Raw genomic sequence first — 25,843 nt, 5'->3', positions numbered from 1 at the left:
AAAAAACACAAGAAATTACAACTCATTTCAGATCACAGAAAATAATTTCTAGTTATTTTCTTGGATTATATTTAAAAAGTCCATAATTATTTTAACAGTACTATCACAGAATTAGAAGTATAAATGAACTGTCAAATTTGATGAGGCACTCAACTGACTTTATGGTATTAAGAAGAAGTGTAATAAATTAGACTATAAGTGTATTCTCTTTTGTTCTACAAAAGGGATTTTATCATGATTATACTTTTTCCCTATTTATTTTAAGTGTTTGCATACATGTCATAATGAAAAGTAAAATAAATGCAAACAGTGATCTGTGCTTTGATTTACCATTCTCTTATTTCCCCAGGGCCTGGAAAGGAAGCTCGAACAACCACAAACTTCTAAAATATCAGTGAGAGGCCTTGAAATACCAACACTGAAGTTATAGCTAGCTGGCTTTTGTAAAAAAATCAAAGGCTTTATTATATTGATTTACTAAAATCAGATTCCTTCTCTGCAAATATGCTTTTGAGTCAAATAGTCATAACAAACACAAACATAAAAGCCATCTAATTTGCTATAACCTAGAAGTTTTAAAATGCTAGTGTTTGCTGTTTCTTTTACAGTGACCACATGAGCAAAAGTTCTATTTATTAGCCTGTCAGGGTTCATGCAAACAGCAGGTCAACCACTTCTGTCAGAGGGATAAAAGCAAATGTGCCCAGTAAATCACATCAGAACGTGAAACACTTTTAAACTCAAACCTGGGATGATCTATTATCAAGAAATTCAAGCTGATCTATATTTGGCTTTCTGGGTTACTTTACGTTTCAGCTAGAGAGTTCTTATACATGTGTTCTCTACACCCATCAGCACACAGACACATCTTTACTTTCCAGAAAACGTCCTTTTGATATAAGGAACTCTGGATGCTTCTGCTGCAGACAATATAAAAACAGGACAAAGACAAAGTATGTATAGTTAAAAAAAAAAGAATTTCTACTTATCTTTCTTCTCAGTTCCACAGTGTATGACATACTAGTAGAATTACTATAATGCACGTAAGAATACATATATTATTATTAATACTATAATAATGATGATACTTCAGTGTTAATAATGCTGTTGCTATACAGTATCAAGTTAGTCTATTTGGCCACACAGTGCCCACTCTGTGTCAAGAAAAAATAGGGAAGAATATAATATAGCATTATTTTAGCTGTGTACTTTTTATACATGGATCAGTATCACTCCTGATAAGATCATACTAAGGATGATAAATAAGGTTTCATTTGGTGGTAACATTGTGTGGCAGTTGCAGAATTCATTAGGTACAATCTATCTCCAAATCAGTAAGTGCCAGTTTATCTGCTGGTCAATTCATTAAACTCTTACAATTAGTTTATTAATGTAAACGGAACCATGTGTGATATAAAACCGTGGGTGTGCACTTGCTTAAATATACAGTTCTTGCATCATACTCTGAAATACTTAGAAAAAGCAAAAAGCAGACACGACAAAATATTCCTCTCACCTCCCTTTTTAAAACAGATATAATGCTAAATGTCACATACAAATGAAAAAAGGAAATATAGTTTTGTCTCAGTATTATTATACATTAACAGACAACGTAGAAAGCCCTGCAGGATGCTAAGGATGACCAAGAGAGCACCACAGGGTTTTCCAGAGACCTGCTACAGTCTTTTTCTGATACCCCATTCAGAGATATTATAATGCTGAAGCAAGAGGTACCAAATACATCCAGAACATAGATTTCCACCCACTCTCCTTTCATCTGTTCTCCACCTGTGAACGCTGTAGGTGCGTTGCAGCTATGTAGAGTTTGCAACAGCTGAATAATCCCTAAAAGTGGGGATGCCACTATTCTAATCCTAAATGGGTGATACAAAGAAAGATGAGAGGGCAAAAAGTTCTCCCTTAAATATCAAAGATACCATTAGGGTATGCCAGCAGTTATATCTTTAGCATCATTGGACAGCGTACTCCAAGCCAATTAGACTGTGGGTAGAGCTCTGCTGAACAAGTATCCACAAATAGTTTTGCTGTTTCAGGTGTTTGACAGTCAGTGCTCCCACTGACACCCTTGGAAGCCAAGCTCTGGTGCAAATCTTCAGTGGGACTACTGGCAATTCTTGCTGGCAACTCTGTTGGTATTTTAGGAAAAAAAAAAAATGAATGAACCAAAAATAATCAAGAAACATTTTTCTTTTTCCACTTTCTAGCCTTTTTTTTTCTTTCTTTCTTCTTTTTTTTTAAGCTGTGTGTGCTCCCCAAGATACTACCATACTTAGTATTTTCTTTTTCTTCTTTTTTAATGCATAGCTAAAGCTAACATGTGGATGTAACTCACTAAGCTCACAATGTCTCTAGAAGTCATTTTTCACAGGAAATCAGAAATTACTTTCTATTATTCTGATGTTATTAATCAGTGTTTATGCATCATCCTGATCTTTGATACAAATGGGGCTAAAAATGATTTCCAACCCAAGCACAGAAAATTGGAACTGAACTGCAATCTCCCACTGAGGAGGGGAAAGGTCCAACAAAGAATAACAATACCTTTTAAAGAATCTTTTAGTGGGAGATTAAGGGAAACAACAGTCAGGGGCTGGCACCATACTACTACTTACTATGCCAGCTCAGAAATATAGTTCACATACTTTACACAAAATTAACAACTGCAGATGTTTCTTAGCGAAGATATGTTTTTTTTCCTACGTATTTATTCCTGTTCTGCTCTCCTTCATACCACCTTGCCTTAGACTACAGCATAGTCTGAGGAATCTGTCCTCCTTTGCTAATATAAATCCCAGTATAGTTGCATAGTGACTAAAGTAAAATACATAAATTCTATTAGATCACTAGCTTGCACCTGTTGGAATACTGCTATCTAGGATCAGAGATTAAAGCATGCTTAGAGAAAAAGCTATGGGAAAAGCAGGGGAAAAGAAATGATCATAATGGTAATTTAAAGCAAACCAGGTAGAATTTATGAGACTGCAGAATTGAGTTAGGAGTGGCAGAATATGAAAAGGGACGTAGAAACAATAGCAATACAGATGAGGAGAATATTATGCAGCTATTGAGCCACAGAGATGGATGGATTAAGATGTCAACAGGCAGAGACAATGGGCAGCTCCAAAGACAGTAAGAGGGAGTTCCAGAGGAAGATCCAATTATCTCGATGAAAGAGTTGTGAGTGTTTCAAAGGTCTTGATTTAATCTGTGGGGTTTTTTTTGCTGCAGAAAGAGTATATCTTTCAAAGAACAAACTTGACTACTATGCAGATGGCCTCATTTCCATTACTAAGACACTACATAAGACAGGCACTCTCATAAAAGAGATTACATAAAATATACAAAAAACATTATGAACTCACAATCAAGGAAATTCCAGTCTTCCAGGATGCTTACATTTTTTTTTTCTTATTAATGCAAAGAGAGCTTTGGTTTTGAGAATCAAACGATAACCATCTGCATAAAATAATAACAAAAAAATTTCTCTCTTTCTCTCTCTCACATATTCTGCTATTTGGGATTTGGGGGAATTACTTGAAAAAAGGAGACAGACATCTCAAGTTCACTGTTGTAACCTAAGTATTATAGAACTCTCCAATTTTATAATAAAAGTGTATCCTGGCCAAAATACACACACACATAAACATATATATTTAGATTTTTACTTCTAGTATCAAATTATTCTCTTGAGCTGAAGAAAATTGCAAACTAGACATATAACATCTAGTTCATGTAATTCTGCGACACTCATAACATCGTCACTATTACACCACTTATCTCAATTTATCCTTTCCTATTTTGACTCTTTTCATCACAGTAAATTATTTCAATCCTACAGTCCCCACACGTTTGGTTTACTTCATTTTGACCATCTACGTGGGTTCCTACGAACCACAAGATGTAAGTATCTGCCATGAGTTCAAAAGCTCTCTGATGGCAAGAGCAACTTAGCAAGAACATTGAACTATGTATGACAGAAAGATACTGCTATTTTTTAAATAATAATGTAACACTAAACATATTTATGTATATATATACATATATATATTCATGGCTTGTACTCTCCAGACTAAACAATTCTCTGGAAAACTTTCCCCGAAATGTAAAGGCCTGATTTCAACCACCAGAGGGGGCCAATCTTGTTTTCCTGGTGAAATCAGAAGGTTAGAATGAACCGAGAAAGCGCTGTGAAAGAAGAAATTACTAACAAATACAGTGGTTAATATCCAGGTACATGTGGATACCGAACATTACAAAAATACAGCTTAACTGATATACAGTTTATTGGTATAATAAAAATAATCTTTTTGCTTTAAATATTCATTAACAAAATTTCTATTAGTATCCTTTTCCTGGATGACTTTTTAGATTGATTATATTTTAAGAATTCAAATACTAATAATTGACATCACTGGAATGATACATCATACTTCTATCCAACTTAATATTCTTTCTTTATTTGACTTTGAGCCACTACCATGCTTTTAAGTTGATTTCAGGCATACGCTGGCTGAACTCAAACCTGCAAATAGAGCAAGTTTTCTCCATCTGATTTACAGTTAAGTTACCTTAATCAGCAAGTAGAGTTAGGGACATATGATGGTGAGCATGGGAAAGAAACTGACATTTCTACTCATTGCTAAACAATTGTCTTTGTGATTTTTGAGCACTGGAAAAGCAAACTATAGGAATTATTAGTATACTGCTGTTATTTTAGTTGAATAAATTTTCCATTATTATTATTCTATATAAATATTGAATAATGGTTCCACATTCTGTAATACTCAAAAAAAAATGCAACAAAACATTGCTAAGAAATACATCTCCAATTTGTAAAAAAAAAAAAAAAAAACAACCAAAAAAAACCCCACAAGAGCAACAGAAAAATTCTATACATTTTTGATGCAATGTAGCAAGCACAGTTTACAAAAATGGAAATACAAAAATTATTACCCTTTTTTTTTTTCTGTATATCAGCAGGTCCATTCCTTACTAGTGGGTTGACTGTTTCTCTCCTCAACTCATTTGACAAGCAGAAGGCCAATCAAGTGGGTACTTCTTCATCATCAAATAAGAGATTCCTTCCCAAGAAAGTTTTTCCAGAAATTAAATTTCACACTAAGAAGTTTAAAAAAATCCCTATCCCTGGCAACCTTACTCAATTTTTAAATGCAAATTTTAGAAATTTGCTGACCAGTTGTGGAACGTGCACACTAGAATGACTGCTTAAGTGGAGTCAAGCATTCAAAACTACTCTTCAAGAAACACTTTGGGTCCTTTGAGAATCTCAGACTAAATCATTTAAATAAAACTTAGCCATATTGAAACCCTCAGCCCTGCACACTGAGTAAATTAATCATTCAGAGTAGAAGTTCCCTCTCATCAGAATTAAGGTCAAAAAAACCTTAGCACGTTGCAGTAAGAAGTACATTCAGTTCTGTTGACTGAGCCTTTGAATCTGGCTGTAAATGACATCATGAATTGAGAGTTTGCAATACAAAAGGCAAGGTGAAAATAGATGCTCTGCTTTTACACTTTAAGCAGAACTTTGTGTGATCAGTGAGTGATCACTTTGTGTGATAATTCACGACATGTTATGGAATTATTGGTTATTAAGGATTGGGAGAGGGCAGCACAATTAAAATTTTGCCATGTCTGCCATGCTGATCGCAAGGCAAGTCACTGAGAGAACTTGGAATTGAACCGAAGTCAAAAACATCGAGTGTCGTAAGAGAGAAACTAGAATGCACTGCAGAAGGCTGGATCCCTAAAGTTTCAAAAGCGCATCTTAGCTGGAGCAGCAGTGTTCCTTACTAGGCTCTTCTGTTCAATGTCATTTATTTTCTTCCTCACAGATGTGCATATGGTCCTTCAATCTTTCTTTTATTTCTATATCCATGTCTGATACATTTTGGAAATTATTTCCTTTCTCTTCCTTTCTGCATTTGGCAAATTAGGTGCTTAAAAGATTAGAAACTTCCATTTTTAAGGAAGTATTTTCTTTTGTGAATATTGTACTCCACAGAGCAATTTTTAAAATTACAAAATAGAGCAAGAATATAAGTAAATAACATAAGTCAATGAACGTTACAGCAAAGCATTTTCAGCTCTCTTAGCCAAACAAAGAGCCTGACACACTCCTACCCATAGTTTAAAAATTCTTCCTGACTGCAGTCATCTGCTTAATTTTTAGTTTTCCTCTCTCTTTGAAACAAAAGCTTTTCAAAAGTTACCAGAAAGTGATTTTCAGTGGTTTTAGTTTATTGAAGATACTACAGTGGAATTCTTTTAAAAGAATTAAGAATAAAAGACAAATAATTTCTGATGCATCCAGAAAGTACAGCTTCACTTTCTGTGGCTTTTTATATTGATGTCATACACACTTATATTTCTTAGAATTATACTGTTAAGAAATGGGACTTTATTTCTGCTAATGAGGTTGTTTACACTATTTTTTAGATATGCTTGTGTTTGATTCTCTCCCGAGTTAGCATCTGATGGTAAATATCCAAACTGAAATTTTTACACAATAGTGGAGTTCCCTGTAGTCAAACCTAGCCCAGCACTCTCTCTGTTGACTGTAAAGTTTAATTGATTAAATGAACACTGAGACATGGTAGTATAGCCATAAACCATGTTTAATGAAATGTCATAGGGACTGAAGCTGAAGAACATATTCCATGAAGCTGACTTCCCCCTAATCAAGAGCATAAAACACCATTTCCTAGAATTACCACAAAATGTATACAATCACCAGCTCTTCCTGGTTGAGGACAGAAACACTCTTCAGAAAGTACAGGAATAATGGAGTTTGGACATGGCATAAATATTTAGAGAATTACCAAGAGTCAGCCTACCTGAAGCAAAGGAGGTCTGGAAGTGTCACTGATTTCACGCATCCTAAGTATGTGAATGCTACTCTGACAATCCGACAGTTTAGTGCTATGCACCTGACGAAACATCACAAAGCAAAGCTGATACCCAATACTATCACTTTTCACTTTCTCCACAACTCAGCATACCACACTGACAGACTGACTAGATCTTGGTTCAGAAAGAGCTCACTTATGCATCCGTAAAATTCAATTTCATTTCCAATCATAACTACATCTTCCAGAGAAAAAAAAGAATTAAATAAACTGATAGTCAACAGACAGGGAAAAGGGTTACTCAAGGATTTACCTTAAATGTCATTTGAATACAGGTGAAACAAATTACTAACCTTCCATATCAAAGACCATAAAAAAAAACTAGCAGAATGTCTTTCTTAAAGTATGATAAATGATCACGTATCACTCTACTAGACTCTTAACTCACCCATTTCCAGAAGTTGCACTTTCTTTTATGGACTTTTACTAGCTTGCTTCGTTTCACCTTACAGGTCATTCTAGTAAAGACAAGGCTTCAGACTGGGATAAAGTTGCTGAAAGCCCACTAGTAATTACAAGGAGTCTGACCTCAGACAGTACCACACTGTATTTATCAGCCACCTCTACAGAGTCATGGACATCCAAAGCCATAATGCTTGCTGCATGACTTCTAGTCAAAAGGTTGAACAACTGCAGATCCCAAGCTCCTTGAAACAAGATCAAGGAGCATTTGTTAGTCAGCAGTGATATATATGACCTAATACATACAACATATTTTTGCTCACATAATTTCATACTGACAGCGTATTATTTTGGCATAAGTTGAAGATCTCTCCCCAGTACTATTGTGGGGGATTACCCTTTCCATCAACAGTGGTAAACTATTACAGAGAACAGTTTACAAGAAAGTCATTAGGAATCATCTGACATATTTTTGTTGAACCATCTCATGTCTCTTTGGCTGCCACTCAAATTAAGCTTATTGAAAAATGTAATTTTTGACTAGAAAATATGTCCAGCAATTGGACAAATCCATATACAAACCAAAGGACACAATGTACATAACCAGATACGCGGTTTAATATCACAGTAAATTGAATACAGAAATCAATATTTAAAGTCCTTTCTGCCACTAAAACCCCCAATTAGACCCACTGAAACAGCATCTCATGACTGTCATCAAATGATGTCCTTTCCAAATGATCTGAAAACGAAATCTAGTTAAAGACCCCAAACTTCCAGAATTGAATGAAAATCGTCGGTAGTAATCTGAAACAGTTCAAATATACTGAGAAAGCACCTGCATGCAAACCACATGACAGAATCTTCAGAATTTAATCAGTTAGTCAAAAACAGTTGTCCACATTGAACTGATCCAGAGCACTGCACAGAAACTGGTGCTCGCTTCAGTTATTTCTGAATGAGATCTCAAACTGTTATTCATCTTCTTCAAAACTATGTTGTGCCTTTCCATTGAGGACCTGCTGATCACTTTTCTCTCAAATAAAAGAGAGACTAGATGGAAAATTACCCACCAAACCTTCAATCCCTTTAAATAAAGACCTCTTCTGAAATCTTACCGTGCATCTTTTCCTCTTGTGTTTGTTCAGTTCCACATGTTTCTGAGTTCAAAACACTGCTACAATGCTGATATTACCCTGGTAATGTCAGGCAGGCTCACATGATACAAGCTTCAATGCAGTGTCCACCCAGACTTAAAACTCTGCCAGAGTTTCCAGTTTTGATACCAAGCAGGTTAAAATGGCTATCAAACAGCCTTCTACAATATCTCGACTGCAGACAGTGCCATAGCAAATTTCCCTATTATCATTATTACATTATTACAAAGACAGAGAAAAAATAACGTATTTGCAAAGCAAAAGCCATTCTGACCTGAGAAGTATGTCTTTTTCTGAAATAAACGTTACTTGGTTCTAAGAATTCACACAATTCATTTCCTTTGCTCTTCCTTGACAATAGCTATTTAGAAGAGATCTATTTATTCCCCAGCACATCTCACAGTTCCTGTTTCTAAATGAGAATCATATTAACAAAGGGTAGAAAGACACAAACATGTCTCAAAAAAGCAAGTCTGATTTCTATAACGTCCACTGAAAAAAAACTACTTTTAAAGAGAAACATCAGTGCAGTTAGCCTTTCAAGAGCTACTGATCCTGTCAAGTGTCAAAAGATGTTAAAGATAAAATGAATATTTACCCTATAAATCACTTCTAAATTACCATTCATAAAAAAATGTCAAAATTGACCTTCTTCCAACAACAACAAAACCATTCCTAACTTTATCATGATAGATTATTGTATCTTCCCTTCATCTGTTACTGTCACATTAGATTAAAAGTGCCCCTTGCTTCTTTTAATAGACCGAACTTCATGGCAAAATAATTTTAAAATGCTATATTGTACTTCCAAAAAAAAAAAAAAGAATGGCACTGAAGGGAATCCACTGCCCAGAAATCCACTCAGTGCATAATTATTACTCTTGTCTCGTTATGAAAGATATTTTCTGCTCCAACTTAATCACTGAGGTTCTACCTCATACTGCAATATTTACAACATTTACAACAAAAATTCAGTTCAAATAAATATAAATAATCTGAAAGATACAGAGGAGCACAGTGCAAAAAAAAAAAAAAAAGCAAAGGAACTGCAGCAAAAAGGTAATAAAAAATTAAATAGGTTATGAAGTGAAATGCAGTGGACTCTTTCTGTGTTTTGAACAGATCCTGTATATTTTGCTTCCTTCCCATGCTCTTCATAAGCACTTCATCATCTCCTCCGGGGACTACTTTTGACTGTGTAATCTTTGCTGGCACCTCCCACTGTGAAACTTCACTGGTCGTGGCCATTGAACTCATGGTGTATGTTGGCATGGATATGCAGAGTGGTTTTGTTTTCATCCCTTTCCTGTGGTTTGCCTTTCCACAGTAGGCTACCAAATATTCCACAGCACAGTCTGAATCAGTATAAATTTCCTGCTAAATAACTGTGGTTCCAGTCCTCAGCCTGACCTTAGGCACCAGGGACTGAACCACAGTCTCCTCAGTACAGAAATATCAACATACTACTGCAGTTGCTGAGTAAAATGATTAATGCATCAGAATACCTGTGTTTTTTAGCAGAGTAGGTTCTCAATGATCTTAGCCTTTCGAATCTGAAGCTTGCACCACCGTAAAGGAATAAAATAGAAACACAAACCCACTCTAGGTTTCTTATTGAAACATTCTTTAGCCATAATATAAATTCAATCACATCTTTGTATGTCCTTAAAACAATTTGCTTTAAAGTAACTATGCAAAATATATCCCTTAAAATGAAAATCTTTATTTTTTTTTAAATTTATATTTCATAAATATGCATACAATTGTATATTCCTTTTTTTAAAAAAAAGTTCCTTATTTTATTTTACCATTAAAACATTGTCCAAAAACAATCAAGCTACAAAGGAAGAGCAACTAAGGGAAATGCTATTTACATTTGAATTTCATATACATATATTTATGTACAAATAGCAGGACTAAGCATTGGATACCATAAGTCCATGCCAAGAGCTGCAAACCAACGAATCACTTGATCATATCAGAACAGAGTATTTCTTCTTGCATAATGTTCCTGTTACTGGTTAGAACAGAGACCTAAAAAAAAAAAATGGCTCAAGTACACTCCTTGTTCCTAATATGAGACCTTAAAATCAACCCTGGGGTTGTTAAGCCGCTTCACACCATACACCAGCTCCTCACCTCCCCCCTGCAGGCCTTGCCATCCCGACCAGATCTGCCCTCATAATGCTGTCTCTGAAAGCAACAATGAGTTCCCTGTTCTTATATTAAGAAAGGAGGCAAGAGTCTTGATAAGTTTCTCTAAGTATGCCTGGTGTGAGCCACAATGACAGCCATGTGAGATATATCCAGTGAGGGCCCAGAATCCCTCACTGAACCCATCTGCACTATCAGGGTCTGTCACTGAGCATGAGCGCTGCGAAACAGCCAGGAGCTGTGGAAACAGACAGTGCATGGAGATGTTTCTTCAGGGGTGAATATGACTCCTACATCACTCACTGTGCTAGTAAAATGTAATACTGTACTTAATACAATTAAGCCAATTAACACCATATGAACACTATTTTAAAATGTATCTAGTTGGGTAGCCTAGTGCCTGGGGAACAGCCATCATTCAGCAATGATAAAACCACTCTTCCACTGAGCAGGACTCTTACAGCACAGTAGCACCACTTGAGATCAAAAAATAGCCCATGATAACTGGTGTTGACAACCCCCAGCAGCCATCTCACAGCCATTTCACTGACCGTTTCTGCAGTCTGTGAAAGACAAAGCCACCAACACAAAGCTAACAGTCCTCAGCTAGTTTCAATCTAAGTAAAGAAAACCATCTGGCAAGAATTCGCTGTCATCCCACAACTGGGCTGTTAAATGGCTCTTGTTCTTTCTAAGGCTTTTTTGGGGTCCCTCCAAACACTGTCTTGCTTACCTGGCTTTAGGGCATACCTGGTAACACAGGGGAATATCAAATTTCTTCCCTTGTGATCCATAGGGGGCACATACTAGAAGGGATCCCCATAAGTGAGTTGGAGAAAAAGGGACAGAACATGAGGAATGGCTGGGATTTATTGTGACAGGTTAATGGAACAGGACTCCAAACTGCTGATGGTAAGGCTTATGTCTTTAATGAATTCCTGTGTTGAGGTGTACTTTGAAGTTTGGGTAAACTGGACTGAAATAACTCATGCCTACCAGATGCTTATCTACACTGATGTGCCAGTATCCCTATTCTGATGTGATAGCTATGCATTTAAGAGACAATGAGTTTTAAGTCCCTCTTCAGCTTAAAGATGTAAAGTAGAATGACAAGTAAATATATGTTGCTTTCACTTGAAATTCCTAATTTTGCTCACACTTTTTTGGCCAACTTCAGCTGGCCATTAGGCCTTACCTGAGTACTCACCAGTACAATGCTTATCTTATTAGAGCAACAGCCATCTCACAATATTTTGCAGATCTATGTTTCTATTAGGAGAAGTGAAGTGTATTTTCATAAAGTAGATCATTTCTTATGAGAGAAAACCTTCAACGGATGAAGAGGCATTGAAGGAAGTCATGCGTTTAACCCCATCTCGTACAAAAATGGGTTGGGACTTCAGTCAAACAGATGTGCAAAGATCTGCAAATTTTTATAGTATTTATGGAGATGAAAGCATCTGAAAGAAAACCTGTGCCTTTTATGTTAATTCTTAACCCTTCTCCTGTCCCCTTTGACCGATGCTCTCAGCAAAGAACTCTGCTTAGAGTCTGCTAATGCTTTCCAGACCATGGTAGACTCCTAAAAGCAGCTCTACTCTGTGTGTTTAGAAAAGAAGATTGGCATATACCACATGTGCATGCTGTAGTTGCTTTCTGCGCTTTCTCTCTCTCTCTCTCCACAAAGACAGAACAGGGGAACGTGACAGTGACAAATCTTCTGGCAGAGATATTTATTCTCATTGAGAGTGCAAATTACCTCATATAGGTATTTTGCAATCTCTGCCTTATATAACATATACAAGGGCTGCTACAAAAGCCTTCTATTTTATTATGTTGGCTCATGATATCAGAGGCTGATGTTGGTGGTATGGCAATACCACCCACCAGTATTTCGTGACATTTTGTTGCCATGTGGCAGATGACAGCAGAGGGGCAGCCTGACAGAATAACATCTAACATGGAAGTACAGATGAAGCAAAGGTGTGGAACTGAATTTCTCCATGAGAAAAAATAGCACCCATCAACATTCATTGATGCTTACTGAATGTTTCTGAAATCCAAACAGTGGATGTGAGCACAGTGAGGCAGTGGGTGGCGCATTTCAGCAATGAAGACAACAACAGTGGGTCACCTCCACAGTTGCAAATTGTAATGAACGTGGCATGCAGGCTCTTGTTCAACACTGGTGGAAAAACGTAGCTAATGGTGGTGACTATGTTGAAAAATAGCATTTTGTAACTGAGAATTTGCTCTGTCAAATAGCATTACTGTGTTCTTTGTATATACTGTAGTTTCCATGGAAATAAATAGGAGGCATTACTTTTGGAGTTGTCTACATATATTTGCACGTACACAAACTATATTCTGACTAATCAGACTGGAAATTTCCCTGCTATTGCATCTTAATATTTGGATTGATAAACAGTAATTTGTGGCCTCTGGAAATGATTTTATGAAATGTCTGTCTAGATTTTAAACTGCAACTTTCAATTACCAGCTTAATCTACTAATGTGATACCTCAGTGGTTCTTGTCTCTGTTCTTTAGTCAGAAATGCTATAATGGAATGTCACACATATGTAAGTCTGCTCCACTGCCAGTATCCCTTCTGAAAACTACCATGTGATTTGCTTTTCAGATCATATTAATTAATGTTTTGTTGGATTAAACTACTGTGGTTTGTTTTGTTGTTAGAAAGCAGCTGGGTTTTACTAACTTCAGTGAAGTCTGTGTGCAACTTAATGTCATATCCATTGCAAAGCCATTTTAAAGCTAAAAAAATGCTCTATAATCTGTTGCATGGCATATTTAATTTATAAGCACTTTCATCTGTAGACGGTATTTTCCCTCCATATTTTTGTTTGCAGTTTTGATGGCCAACTACAGACCAGTCAGTTCTACTGTGAAAGTAGAGAGCAGATATCATTTGCTCAGACAGGTATGCAGAAGACAGCAGAAGCTACAAACTTCTGAGCACATCTCTTTGTGGATAAATGATAAAAGACATTTTTTTTTCCTGTTAAGTAGTAACTGTGTGTGACAAATAGCTGTACAATTATTTTAATAATGTACCACAAAATCTAGAGAGATACATACTCAGGAGAGATACACGGATGTTCTCTGCACTTCTGACTGTGACCATTTCAGTACTGTTTCTGTCGATATTGTACATAAGCAGCAATAAAGAGAAAGACTTAAAAATAGGTCATAGGCATTAGGAGCAGATTATACAGTACAGGTAGGAAACAATGATTTCTGGAACAAGTACAAATTGTGTCTGTGTTCAAAATGGGGAAGTCTCCATCAACACAAATGAACTGCCACCAGTGTTGAATAAACTCATATCAATTCAGAGCACAGCATGCATCTTTGACAGAGTTTTGTTTTCTTTTGTGACATATTTCTATATCTCAAGGGAGTAAAAATTCAGAAAGCAAAATCATGTTTAATGTGGGTTGCGTGTGAATAGTGCTGTGAGGTGTGCCCAGAATAAGATGAGATCACGTATCCATCACCACTGGAGGTGCTGGGTAAGAGAATACAGAGAATTCCACAGAGAAAAAAAAAGGGAAAAAAAAAGGAAAAAAAAAAAGGAAAAAAAAGTCACAATTCCTAGAAAACATGGACAGAGCTAGAACAAGTCATATATACAACACCTCTAAGACTAATTTCCACAAGGAAGCCTAGCTTATGAGTGGTAAAGAGCCAAGTATAGTTGGTTGTTCATGAGAACCTCAGCTGCACAGCTTTTGTTCATCTATCCAGAGTGAGATGTACACCAGATAAATTACAACCACTTCACTTCCCAAAGAAGCCTAAATGCTTTCCTAAAAGGCATAAAATAAGAATCATCCTGGTTGTCTGCAGCCTCCCAGGATGCATCTTTTGGATATACCGTTCTTCTGTCCTTGTCTTCTCATCTTCCCTTTCTCTTTAAAGAAAATATAAGAGAGGAGAGCATGATCCCAAATAAGCAACATGAAAGCAGTCACATATTTGCCACACTTTTTGGAGGTGATCGATGAAAGTTTGTTTTTATTGCCAGTTAATTTATCACTTATAAAGTTCAATATATTTAATATCAAGGAAAATATGTCATATATGTTAAACCCTTGGTTCTTTCAGTCATATAGTTCTGAATTAGCAGCTTTTCCTTTGTAGCTAGCAATTTATTCCTCATTCCTTCCGCTTTTGCTTTCTGTCCTGCCCATAAGGCAGAAGGAATGGGAGAAAAGAGTCAACAACCTGTCCAAAGCACTTGACACCATATAAGCATCCATAGACAGATTTAAAGAAAAACTGATATACAAATTAAGACTGAAAAAATAACATTACTTAGTTCCCCTCTGTTTTTTTTTGGGGGGGGGGGTTGATTTTTTGTTTTGTTTTGTTTTTTGTTTTTTTTTTGTGTTGTTGTTTGTTTCTTTTGGTTTGTAAGGAAGAATATACGAGGAGAATATGCAGAATGCCAAAAAATTACTATTTTGTGGAAAACCAAATCTCACACAGACTTGTTTATAGCCAAAATGATTAATAAACAGTTGAAATCAGATTTGGATTGATGACTATGTCGTAAGATACATATGCAAACATCCCCTTAAGACACATTTCTTAAAGGAGCAGAAAGATTCCTCATATTACCATTTAGTCACTAGCCAGGATGCGATGGCATTGGTCTGGCAGGAAATGATGTGGTAGAATGCAGAAACCATAAGCATTACCAGAGATCAATTGCCAGTTGAAAAAAGTTTCAGAGACAATCTATTCCTTTAAAAATGTTTGTTCATTCGTACAGAATACAACTGATACCCTGTAAAAGCTTCTTCCTGAACAGACTTCTTAGACAGATATAAAAATTCCACTTGATGCAATATGCTGTCTATTTTGGCTGTTGGTTTAAGTACTCAACTTGGCTAATAGTGTCAATATTTTGTTTTGTAAGAAGTCAACTGGTCTACAGAGTTTAAGAAAAAACATTAATTTTCATTAATTCCTATTCCTATAGAATAGGAAAAAGTAGTTTTGCGGCTGTTAGTCTGCATCAAACACTGAATCACAAATGGTTGTTTTTTCCATAGGGCTGTTCTCCAGCTCCCAGCCACATTCCATGCACTCAGCCAACACAATCTCAGTGTTCCAGTTTATACTGTCAGGTTTGTCTCTTCCCTATCCGAGAAAAGCAGGAAGAATAACTGAGGATAGGAATGACAGATGTCCCATCAGTACTTGGATCCAGGACCATATTCAGCCCACAGCAGCTAAGAATTACATTTCTGAGATCTGAAATAGAGAGCACTCAGTGCAGATGAAATCTTAAGATTATCTACACAGCTCTACTACTTTCATCACACAAAAACTGTGATTTTACCAAGGACATTATACTGCCTAATGAGTCTTTGAATAAGTAGATGATCTAAGATCAAGGAATAGAATGTGTGATCTTGGAAGGCTCAGAATAACTGAGTGTAAAATATAATTCAGATGTCACCAAGATTTTGATTTGGTAGGGATGGAGTTTACAAAACACACTTCAAGTTCAGTGAAACCCCTTCACTGGAGGAAATGAATTGCGCAGTAAGGCAAAATGTAAACATCCAAAGAGTATTTTATTTGTTGAGAATTTGGGAATAGATATATGGAGGTAAATGTTCTTAATCAAGATGAAAATTTTACTTCCATGATTCCTGAAAAGTTTCATGGAATATACTTTAATTCATTCCTTTATGCAAATCTTTGAGAATAGCTAAAAAAAAAAAAATCCCAACATGTATCTATGTGATACAGAAAAAGAATCCAATATGTTTGAAATCTCTGTATGTGTTCTTTACTTATAAATAATTTATTTTGGAACTAATTAAGAAGATTACTAAATCATTCAAAAATCCTCAGCTGATTTTTTTTTCTTCCAAAAGCAAGCATTAACACAAAAATATGGAAGATTCCACTTGTAGTGCAAGTGAAGCAATGCTGCACTTAAAAACACTGATAGGCTCTCTGTGAATATAACAGTTGATACAAAGCACTTTAAGTCATGAAATCTTTTCACACAATCCTGTTTCTAAGAATGAAATGTTTGGCAGTGTAGGATGCCAAGTTCTCATTTTTCTAGTGAGAATTTAGCTGGCATACATCTTTAGGATTGGCCTGTATCAGCTGAAAGTTAGCAGCATCAGTCCTTCTCATTGCAAGATGTTCACAGTGGGAGAGACAGCTTTTCAACAGACTTGTTGAGAGGAAGTCCTGCAGTTCTACAGATCAGAGATCTCATGAAAAATAAAAGTTTGGGGGAAGCCCTTTACTCTTCAATCCTATAAAATCCACTGAAGAACACTGTCTTAGTTGAAATGAATAACCATCTCCTTCAGACAGAATTTACGAGAGAGAGTTTGCCTACCAAGGAGAGACAACATGTTGGGTTTCCCTTCATGTTACTATACATGGAATACACTTTTGCAAATTTTCCTAAGTAAAATTATTTTAAATATAGTCATATTAATCTAACTTAACAGAAATCCTAAATATTTTATTTTTTTCTGAAGACAGTTAATTTGATCTTGGCCTGTTCTTCCCTGGAGTGAAACACTCCCATACTCAATTACTGAATACACAGAAAAATTTAGGCATGTTTATCATTTGTCTTAACTAATGACATCAGTGAATGTCTAGTTGCCTAGAGCCAGATGACAATCAGCTCTGCTGACTGAAATGGAAACTGTGCCAATGTGTGCCACCTTTAACATTTCACTAGATAAAATAAAACTAGAATTCACAATCTCTGCACTTTCCAGCACTGTTAAAGGGACTGTGAAATCACTGGTGCTGCTGTGTTATTTCTTAACAATATTAAGTGAATTCAGAGTTTGTGTGCTACAGTCCTCTTTGTACTTTGACTGTATGCCAGCCTCTCCTCTGCTTTCTGAAGCTGCCTTCCTTTTCATTCTTTGGAACTTCTGGGGCATAGCGACCAAGGAAAATATTTGTCTTTCGCACCTACATTTACCATCAGCAAACACCATTAAATCATGAAAAATTGCATCTATTATGTTCTTAAGAAATCTAGATGTAATTCCAACACTGAGTACAGTTAGTACTTTAAGTATTAATGCCACTTGAATCCCAGAAACCTTGTTCTGAAATCACTCCGGATATGAAAAGGGACAGAGTGCCTCAGAGTCTCAAATTCAGAGGTGCTTTCAAGGAGATTTTGAAAAGTGCTGGAAGCCAAATCCATTCCTCTCTTCTTTGACCAGAGTAGAAAAAATGGTTCCAGTGGTTCACAGTGGAACCGTCCATGCTTTCTGAGTAGCAGACTTCATTAAGTCTCCTCTAGTCTACTGCCTGTGGGTCTAAATAACCATATATGTAAAGGAGATAGGCAGACTGATTGCTAAAATGGAGACTGTGTAAATAATCTGGCTGGGATGGTGATTCCATCCTTTCAATCTCATGGATGCATCTCATGGATCCCAGCCAACTCATTCTTTAGAAATTTAGCCTTGCAAGACAATGCATCCTAGGGTGATCAGATCCAGACACAGAGAATTATAGTTTCATCTAGCTATTTAATGATGATAAAATACAACCTTCATTAATTTTCCTTTTCTTTCATTTAAACCTTATTTAAACCTTAATATTTATCTCCCCTGCCAAAACATACTACCTGAGAGAGGCAAGGAAAATATTCCCCACGCTCTCTGCCAGTCTCCTTGTAAGACAGACTACCTGACTACCTGAGTCCTGAGTCTACAGGTGTATCACCATGTCCCTTCAATTCTTTCTTTTTCTTTTTCTTTTTTTTTTAATGTGCCAACTGCATGCTCTGGATTTTTCAAAGACATCAGAAAGTCATTTTACAGAGATCAATAACAAGGACAATGTATTTTGACTGGCATCAACAATCCAGTTAAATTCAAACTGGTGCTCTAGAGATGGGGATCTCAAGATGATTACCAATCCTCTGAGCTAATCATGAATTCCTCTAAAATGAACTGGTTAATTCTGCCTTAAACTCATTTGCATTGCTCATTTCTTCCAAGATTCTTCAGCAGTGTTTTACACTGTAAGCAACTTCTCCTACAGAAATCCTTCCTGGATGTCTTACTGACTAGACAGCACACCTGTATAAATTCGGTCCAATCCTCTGCGTTATGATCTTAAACTGCTGACTGGTAGAGATCCTATTGCTTTCCTTTCAGCATGCTATATGCAGGGTACCTCTTTAAGTTCTGTTTAGCCTCCTTTCTTTTAAGCTATGTAGGCCGTTCATATCCTTTGTACTACAAATAGAACTGATACAGTTAATTGAAGGCATCCCTGCTGCTGAATTTAGCGTGCTAGTCTGGTAGTCTGAAACTTCAGAGGAAGTTCCTCTAGCTACTATGAAAGGCTACTTTAATTTCCTCTGACCCCGTTATGGGCCAAAACTTTTTGATAGAAAGGATTTTTTCATATACAATAGGAAGAAGCAGCTTTACCCTTCCAGCAATATTTTATGATTCTAGCATTCACATTGAGCAGAAGCTGCAGATCTTACTGGCATGTAAAAACCAGCATGCACATACCCAATGAGAATACAGAAAATGGATGCCTGTACATATAGAGAAGAAATTCCTATAATCTTCCATTTCTACAGGAACTATTACAAGTTGGTACAGTTACAATTCTTTTGTGAAAGCTCAGATTACACTGGAAACATGTAGCACAATATTCATTCCAAAACTGGAAAAATGGCAGCAGTTTATTTCCTTCTTCATTTATGTGTAGACAACATGTACCAGCCCAAACAACACTATCAAATATAGCTTATTCTTTTCTAAGGAAAGAGGAGTTAGTGCTAGCGAATATGCTTCATACATAATTGATCAAATAACTTAAAAAGCTGCAGAAACAGATGCAATTTACACTTACAACACTTGATGCTACTTTTCTTGAAAAGTGTGTTTTAACACTGCTTTCAAATCCTACAATACATTTTTAAGCAGGAAGGCATTCAGAAGCCTGTGATTTGGATAACGCTGTTTCTATTTTAAACTTTACCCTATTTAGAATTTCTAGGGGTGTAATGTTTTGCTCCTAAATAAGACTGAGCTTGGAGGTCTTGACCCCATCTTCTCAAATGCTTTTGCTAATTTAACAGAAAAGGTTTTGAGGTTTGGACTGTAAATACCTAGCTTTTTTATGATTCTGGATTATTTACTTTTTCTCCTATCATTTAATATGGCCATGTTTCTGGAAATAGTTTTTTTCCATGTCATTAAACTGTGAAGTACAGCAGTGGCTTTCAGTAATTTTTCTAGGGAGGAGAGAAATTATACATGACCAAGTTTTTTTCATTTATAAATACATTTTCCCTGAATTCCTATTAATTAATTCCCAAAGAAATTTCCTAATAATTATAGCATATACAGCATCTCTATTGGTGGGTCTGAGAAAGGTTGACAAATGTGACCCATTTTATGTAAGCAAGCCTCAAAAAGTACCAAATCATTTCCAACATGAGTTTGCCTCCGCAGGTGTGAGCTGTGGACAGTTTTGAGAGATGAGGGGAAACCCAACCACTTACAGCACAGTGCAAATGAATGACCACAGAGTGTTCCCCATACACTGTGCTCTTTTCCTATTGGTATCATGCAAAGTTGGGCCACAATGTGAGGACTTAGAAAAAATAACAAAGAAACAAAAAAAGCACAAACAACACTCTAGTAGGTCATCTTGCTCCATCCAACGATGTGTAGAGCAGACGTGCTCCAAAGCAAAGCTCTTCATTTCAGAAGAAATACATATCTATTTCTGAGAGTTTTTTCTTTCTTTCTGGATAGCCAGATACAAGTAGCTGCGTAACACCCTGAAGATGGAGGGATTTGTTGCCTATCACCCTGCAGCATCAGTGTTAGCCTCGGATGTCTTGGGCTGGGAAAAGGAGACCCCAGAAAAAGCAGGAGCAAAAACTACCAAGATGCTCCTGACTATTTCCATGGGGCCATGACGCCAGGTTTGGGAGTGGAAATGTTTTGTTTTAATGAGGGCTGAATATGAGACACATCTTCATATGTTGCTCAACACTGAGGATAATGTTGATAAACAGGATGATTACTGCACTAAAAGGACATTTATAGAAAAATTAGCACAGATGGGGTGAAATTATAAATATGTTGTCTGGACATCTGTGTCATTTATACAGAATAGACTAAAGAGACTGGTAATTACCCATATTTAGTGGAGCAAATAAGGAAAGCTTATTCACTATGTAAATAATATAGTATGCCTTTGGCCCCTCTCCAGACAAACTATATAGGCAACAATCTTTAGGCTTACACTGAATACCATCTGATTCTTATACAGGCACAAAGTAGCACTTGTGTTCTCCCCTAGTGAATCTAAAACAAGAGAAGTATCTGTTGACCAGTTCATTGGCTAGTTTCTCCATATTATTTAAGCTCATCTATAAGCTCAATATGCTAAAAGACAGAGCCTTTAAATATTACTAATAATGTAAAAATTTTTACCAAAATTCTGTCATGCAAAAAGAAACTGCAGAGAAGAGACAAAGGACCTTGAGATAACATTAGTTACCCTATACACATTATACAACTATTTTCAGTTCATTGGTGCTGCTCTCTGCCTTTTTTACAAGGAAGGCCACGTGTTTTTTTGGGTGTTATCTACTCTCTTGAAGAATTTTCCGCAACAGTACAGCTCCATAATATTCAGAAAATGATAGAAAGACTTCCCTAGGACTTTTAAACTACTGTCAGAGATTGGTTTTAGGATATACTTTCAGTCACAAACATTTTATTTATCCTTTATGGTGATGTAACCTCTGAGCACAACTTTTTTTTTTTTTTTTCAGAAATGGCAATAAGAAAAATGAGAGGTGGAGTTTATTTCAAACATAGCTCTCTCCCTCGGGACATCAGTTTTCCTACGGATGCTGTGTGGCATCCATTATATTTAAAATGGTTTGTTCTCCTCAAATTAGATTCCAGATGATTATTTTTGCCAGAAAAACAAAGGTTTTCTATGTTCTTAAAATAATTAGACCTGATTGCAAATCAAATTATCCAATTTCAAAGGCTTGTTTCCCTCTCTGAAACGCTTGTTACAGACAGTCTACAGATGACTAAGCCTTGTGTCATCCTGTGGCTTTATTAGGAGAATGTTCTAAGTCCTTCACTTTCTCTGTAATCAGAACTATAATTTCTTCAGGTTATTTTAAGACCAAGTTATAACTAAAGCGGGAAACTCCATTTTATTCTGAGCTCCAGACATGTCGACACAGCAAAGCAGGGCTGCAGCTTTATAGGCTATCTCCTTACATAAAGCCTGACACCAGTATTAAATTCAAGTTCTCTATGAGATGCACCATGCTGACGACTATCAGATAGCCCTCTATTCATGGAATGTAGAGTGGCACAAATGTTTGTTTTGATAATCTGTTTATAAGCTGTCCTTGTAGAAACAATATAGGCTTCCTTCTCTCTCTCATTCATTTTTAAATGGATAAGGAAAAGCAATCTTCTACCTAAATGAAAGAGAGGACGTAACATAACAAATATATCCCCTCAAACTACGTAAAGAGAAGCTCAGACCATGTGTTTCCATTTAGCTCTTCAGCTCTGTTAGTGGCATTTGTTTCAGTAAAATCCCAGTAATTTATAGAATTCATTCTACTGAGGCAGACTGCTCCTAATTCTGCTAAGGCACTTAATCATGCTGTAAGCTGTGATACCGACAGTGTAAAGAAAGGGCAACCACCCTTCAAGGCTATCTACCTTTAAAATGTAAAAGCATCTAACAAAAGCTTTAAGAAAACATAAAATGAGCTTTAGAAAATGAATGCGTGATGAAACATAAAAGCAAATTAGCAGTGACACTGCAGCCATGAGGTTTTCTTGAGGCTGTGGAAAAAATAGAACATGGTTAGTACTCCACTACTTTTCAACAGCCTAAAGTGGGCCTCACAGCTAAAATGTCATCTCACATTTGATTTTCTATTGCCAGACTACAACTTAATTAACTCTTTGTTGCCCGCATGCTTTATGTAACTCAATCGAATATCATTCCTGCTCGTTTGATGATTTCTCATGATCATCACAAGAGCTCAGAGTATTAATCTTTATCTCCATCCACACTACATTGTTTTCTTTGTCCACTTCCCCTTTCCTTTTTTTCCCCTGTTCCTTTCCCCCTTGCAATGCAATCTATCTACAAAATCTTGTTTTCTATTCTTATCTTTGATATCTTTCATGCTCCCTTTTCATTCTGCACCACATATTAAAAACTATGCAGAAAGAAACTTCTGCTAACAAGAGAACTGCTTAGCACTCCAGGAATAAAATACTGTTCTGGAACAAGTCTTCCCAGTGGGAATACGACTATGCTATTTTCCTTTCTATCTAGCTTTCATATGTATGGCTTATTACCACTGAGTGAAGAAACACAGTTGAAATGTATTATCATCACTATTACTATTGTTGCAGTTGGTATTAATTCATAGTACTGCCTATCCATAAAGCTTTAGACTAATAACTAGATTATGTCCCTGGTAGGAGGTCACCTGAACATGGAAAAGAGGGAAAACAGAAAAAATTGAGCTTCCTGTTTTCTGTTCCCCTTCCCCTTCCTTTGGAGCTCAGAAGCTGTAGACACTATAAGGAATCATCACTGTAGTTCATGTTATGAGTTCAAACCACTGCTCACAGTTCAAATACTTCTTTTAAACGACACAAATCAGGAGTTTACAAATGAAAAATTTTAAATGTAATGAACACAGGTACAAAGTCATGAACGAATTTCACAAATCATGAATGGTTCCAACCCCAGCTTGCTAAATAAGATCTAAATCAGTACGTTAACTCTACTTTAAAAGTGTAGCATGCTCCATAAATGAAGCTGGCCTATGTAAAGCTATGAGATATCCTTCAGAAGGCAGTCTAAGTGTCAGGAAGACAATTTAGTACATGGACTGCAAAATTGCTTATCTCTGTTCTTAATTTAGATACATGCTTGCATATTATATTGGTTCCGGGCTTGTTATATACAATAGCCATTCTTATCCCGCTCCTGTTATTGGAATCCCTATGTCAATGCAAATGTCTTAAGGATCAAGTACAAAGGAAGAGCCAAGGCTCACTCACATCTCAGCAAATGATATATTCAGTTAATCAAAAAACGTATATCACTACATTTGGTTAAAGATTATAGTTGTTGAGCACAGAATTGACAAGGATGTATTTAATCCAGTAACTTCACTGCCTGGCTCATTTTAATTCAGCAGCTCTGCACAGTGACCACATCAGATAAAGTTCTTCTTCTAAGCAAATGGAATTGGCAGTCCCTGACCCGAGCATTACCAATAACAAACATTTCACTGAGTTTCCACTGACTCAAGTGCATTCAAAGGGATAGTACATTCCTCCCTCCAGGTAAGCCATGTATAAGACCAAAGCTTCAATGTTCTGCGTGAGAAGATAATTACAGAAGGTAATGAAAAATTGGCCAGCTTCACTTCCTAAACAGAAAGCAAGGAGACAGAGCAGAAGTACTTTAAAAAAACTCACAAAATCAGGATGCATCTGTCTTTATCCTTACTCCTCCTCAATACATTCAGACATACACACGCAAGACTAAATGTACGCAACATGCCAGCTGCACAAAAGCCCAACCTCACCACACAGCTCAGGAAAAGATGAGCAGTAAGATGTCATCTTGGCACATTTCAGAGGAGCATCAAGGCCTTCTAAGCTCCTTCAGACTCCCTCACTGGAAAATAACACTGTATAAGAGGAAAATTTCAAGAGGGTTCAATTCATTAGTCAGGGATTCGAAATAGGATGTACAAATAGTATCAATATCCTCTGTTTAAAATACAGGCAACTGCTAAACTAAATTAACTAGAAAAAAAAAAAATCCTTCTGCCTGTCAGTACTGCAGTGATGATACTAGTAGTGAGCCACTGTTGCTTAGTTTTCCTGGTGTGATTTAGAATACAATCAGGTTTGCATCTAAAACCATATTGATTACTTGGAGAGAAGCTGATAGTAAATAATTTCATTGTTAATGTTTGGAGTTTTCACCAACAGGTTCCCAGGAGAATATTTCACCTTCCTCTTCCTCCTTTTCTCCCTTCCTCATTCCACATCAGAATTACCTTGTTCCTTACAGCTCTGTCCAGTTATTGGAGTCAGCGCTGAGATTTAGCACTTAACCTACTGCTTTCCAGAGCTGTCCTAACTTAATAAGGCCACTAGGATACTGGAGTTCTGTAGTTCCACGGTCACCCCCAAAACACTGGAAAGGACAAGCTTCTGTTACTGTGAGGTACCTGATCTGGAATAAGCACGGTGGTCATTAAATATATTCAAAGACATTTAAAGACAGTGCAAAGTGTTTCCCAAACGGCAAACCATAATAAATGATTTCTCTCCTTTCTACAATCTCTAAGTGTTCTCTGGAATAATTATCTGACTTATAACCACCTGCACAAGTAGCTTTATTTTGCCATACCCTTCGTTCCCAATTTTGCAATCTTCATAGTCTCGAAAAACAGTTTTTAAGTCCTTTTATTGCTGTTTACAGATAATTATGGAGTCAAAGGTGAAATAAACATTTTAAGAATATATCCAAAATTCATGTAAAACAACGGAAAACAAGCTAATGAATACAGAGGGATAATATTTGTTTCTAGAATTTTTCTGAAATTGTTAAGAGTGAACCAATAAAATAATGGCTCACAAGTTGTAGAAAAGCAACCAGAAACAAAGAAGAACCAGTAACAATAGTTCAACAACAATGCATAGCATTTCTTAGAAATATTATCCTTTGTACTTGTTTTGTATCAGTTACTTATTGTTAGCAAGTCTTACCTAATCAGGCTTCAGTAAAATTCAAAGAAATGATATGCTGGAAGAAAATGTTACAACTCCCAGAAACCATATCTAACATTTCCATGAAGCAGAGCAGAAGGTTCAGCTAATTATTCCTGTAGTGAAGTTTACTTCGCCCTGGATAAATTATCTTTTGCCTCATATAAAAGTTTGACTTTTTGAAGATGATTTCAACATTTTTTGTATTACTTGACTATAGCAATAGAATTTTACTCACAATACAATTTTAAGTCTCCATGTTCTGCCATAAATAATACCACATAATTAAGGGCTGAAACGTCAAGCCCTTATCT

At 36.4% G+C, this 25,843-nt stretch overlaps 1 protein-coding gene across 14 annotated transcripts in view; it reads right to left on the bottom strand.

Moving 5' to 3' along the window:
* The window catches only part of HDAC9 (histone deacetylase 9), a 458,471-nt gene that overhangs the window by 231,035 nt on the left and 201,593 nt on the right, over positions 1 to 25,843 (bottom strand). Inside the window, exon 1 of one of the 14 annotated variants that reach the window (XM_021386090.1) lies at positions 8,784 to 8,866. The exons of 10 other annotated variants lie outside the window; for them this stretch is intronic. Coding sequence is in view for 1 of the 4 variants with exons in the window: in XM_021386088.1 (XP_021241763.1) it covers positions 8,471 to 8,477 (7 nt within the window). In the remaining 3 variants the exon portion in view is untranslated. Of the gene's footprint in view, positions 1 to 4,974; positions 4,999 to 6,878; positions 6,971 to 8,470; positions 8,749 to 8,783; positions 8,867 to 25,843 lie in introns of those variants that run through there. 3 more of the 14 variants (XM_021386088.1, XM_021386089.1, XM_021386091.1) reach the window with 3 other exon arrangements.

This window comes from Numida meleagris, chromosome 2 (genome assembly GCF_002078875.1).
Source record: "Numida meleagris isolate 19003 breed g44 Domestic line chromosome 2, NumMel1.0, whole genome shotgun sequence".
Classification (NCBI taxonomy): Eukaryota; Metazoa; Chordata; class Aves; order Galliformes; family Numididae; genus Numida; species Numida meleagris.
Note: the sequence above shows the minus strand (reverse complement) of the source record. Positions and strands in the feature narration are given on the sequence as shown.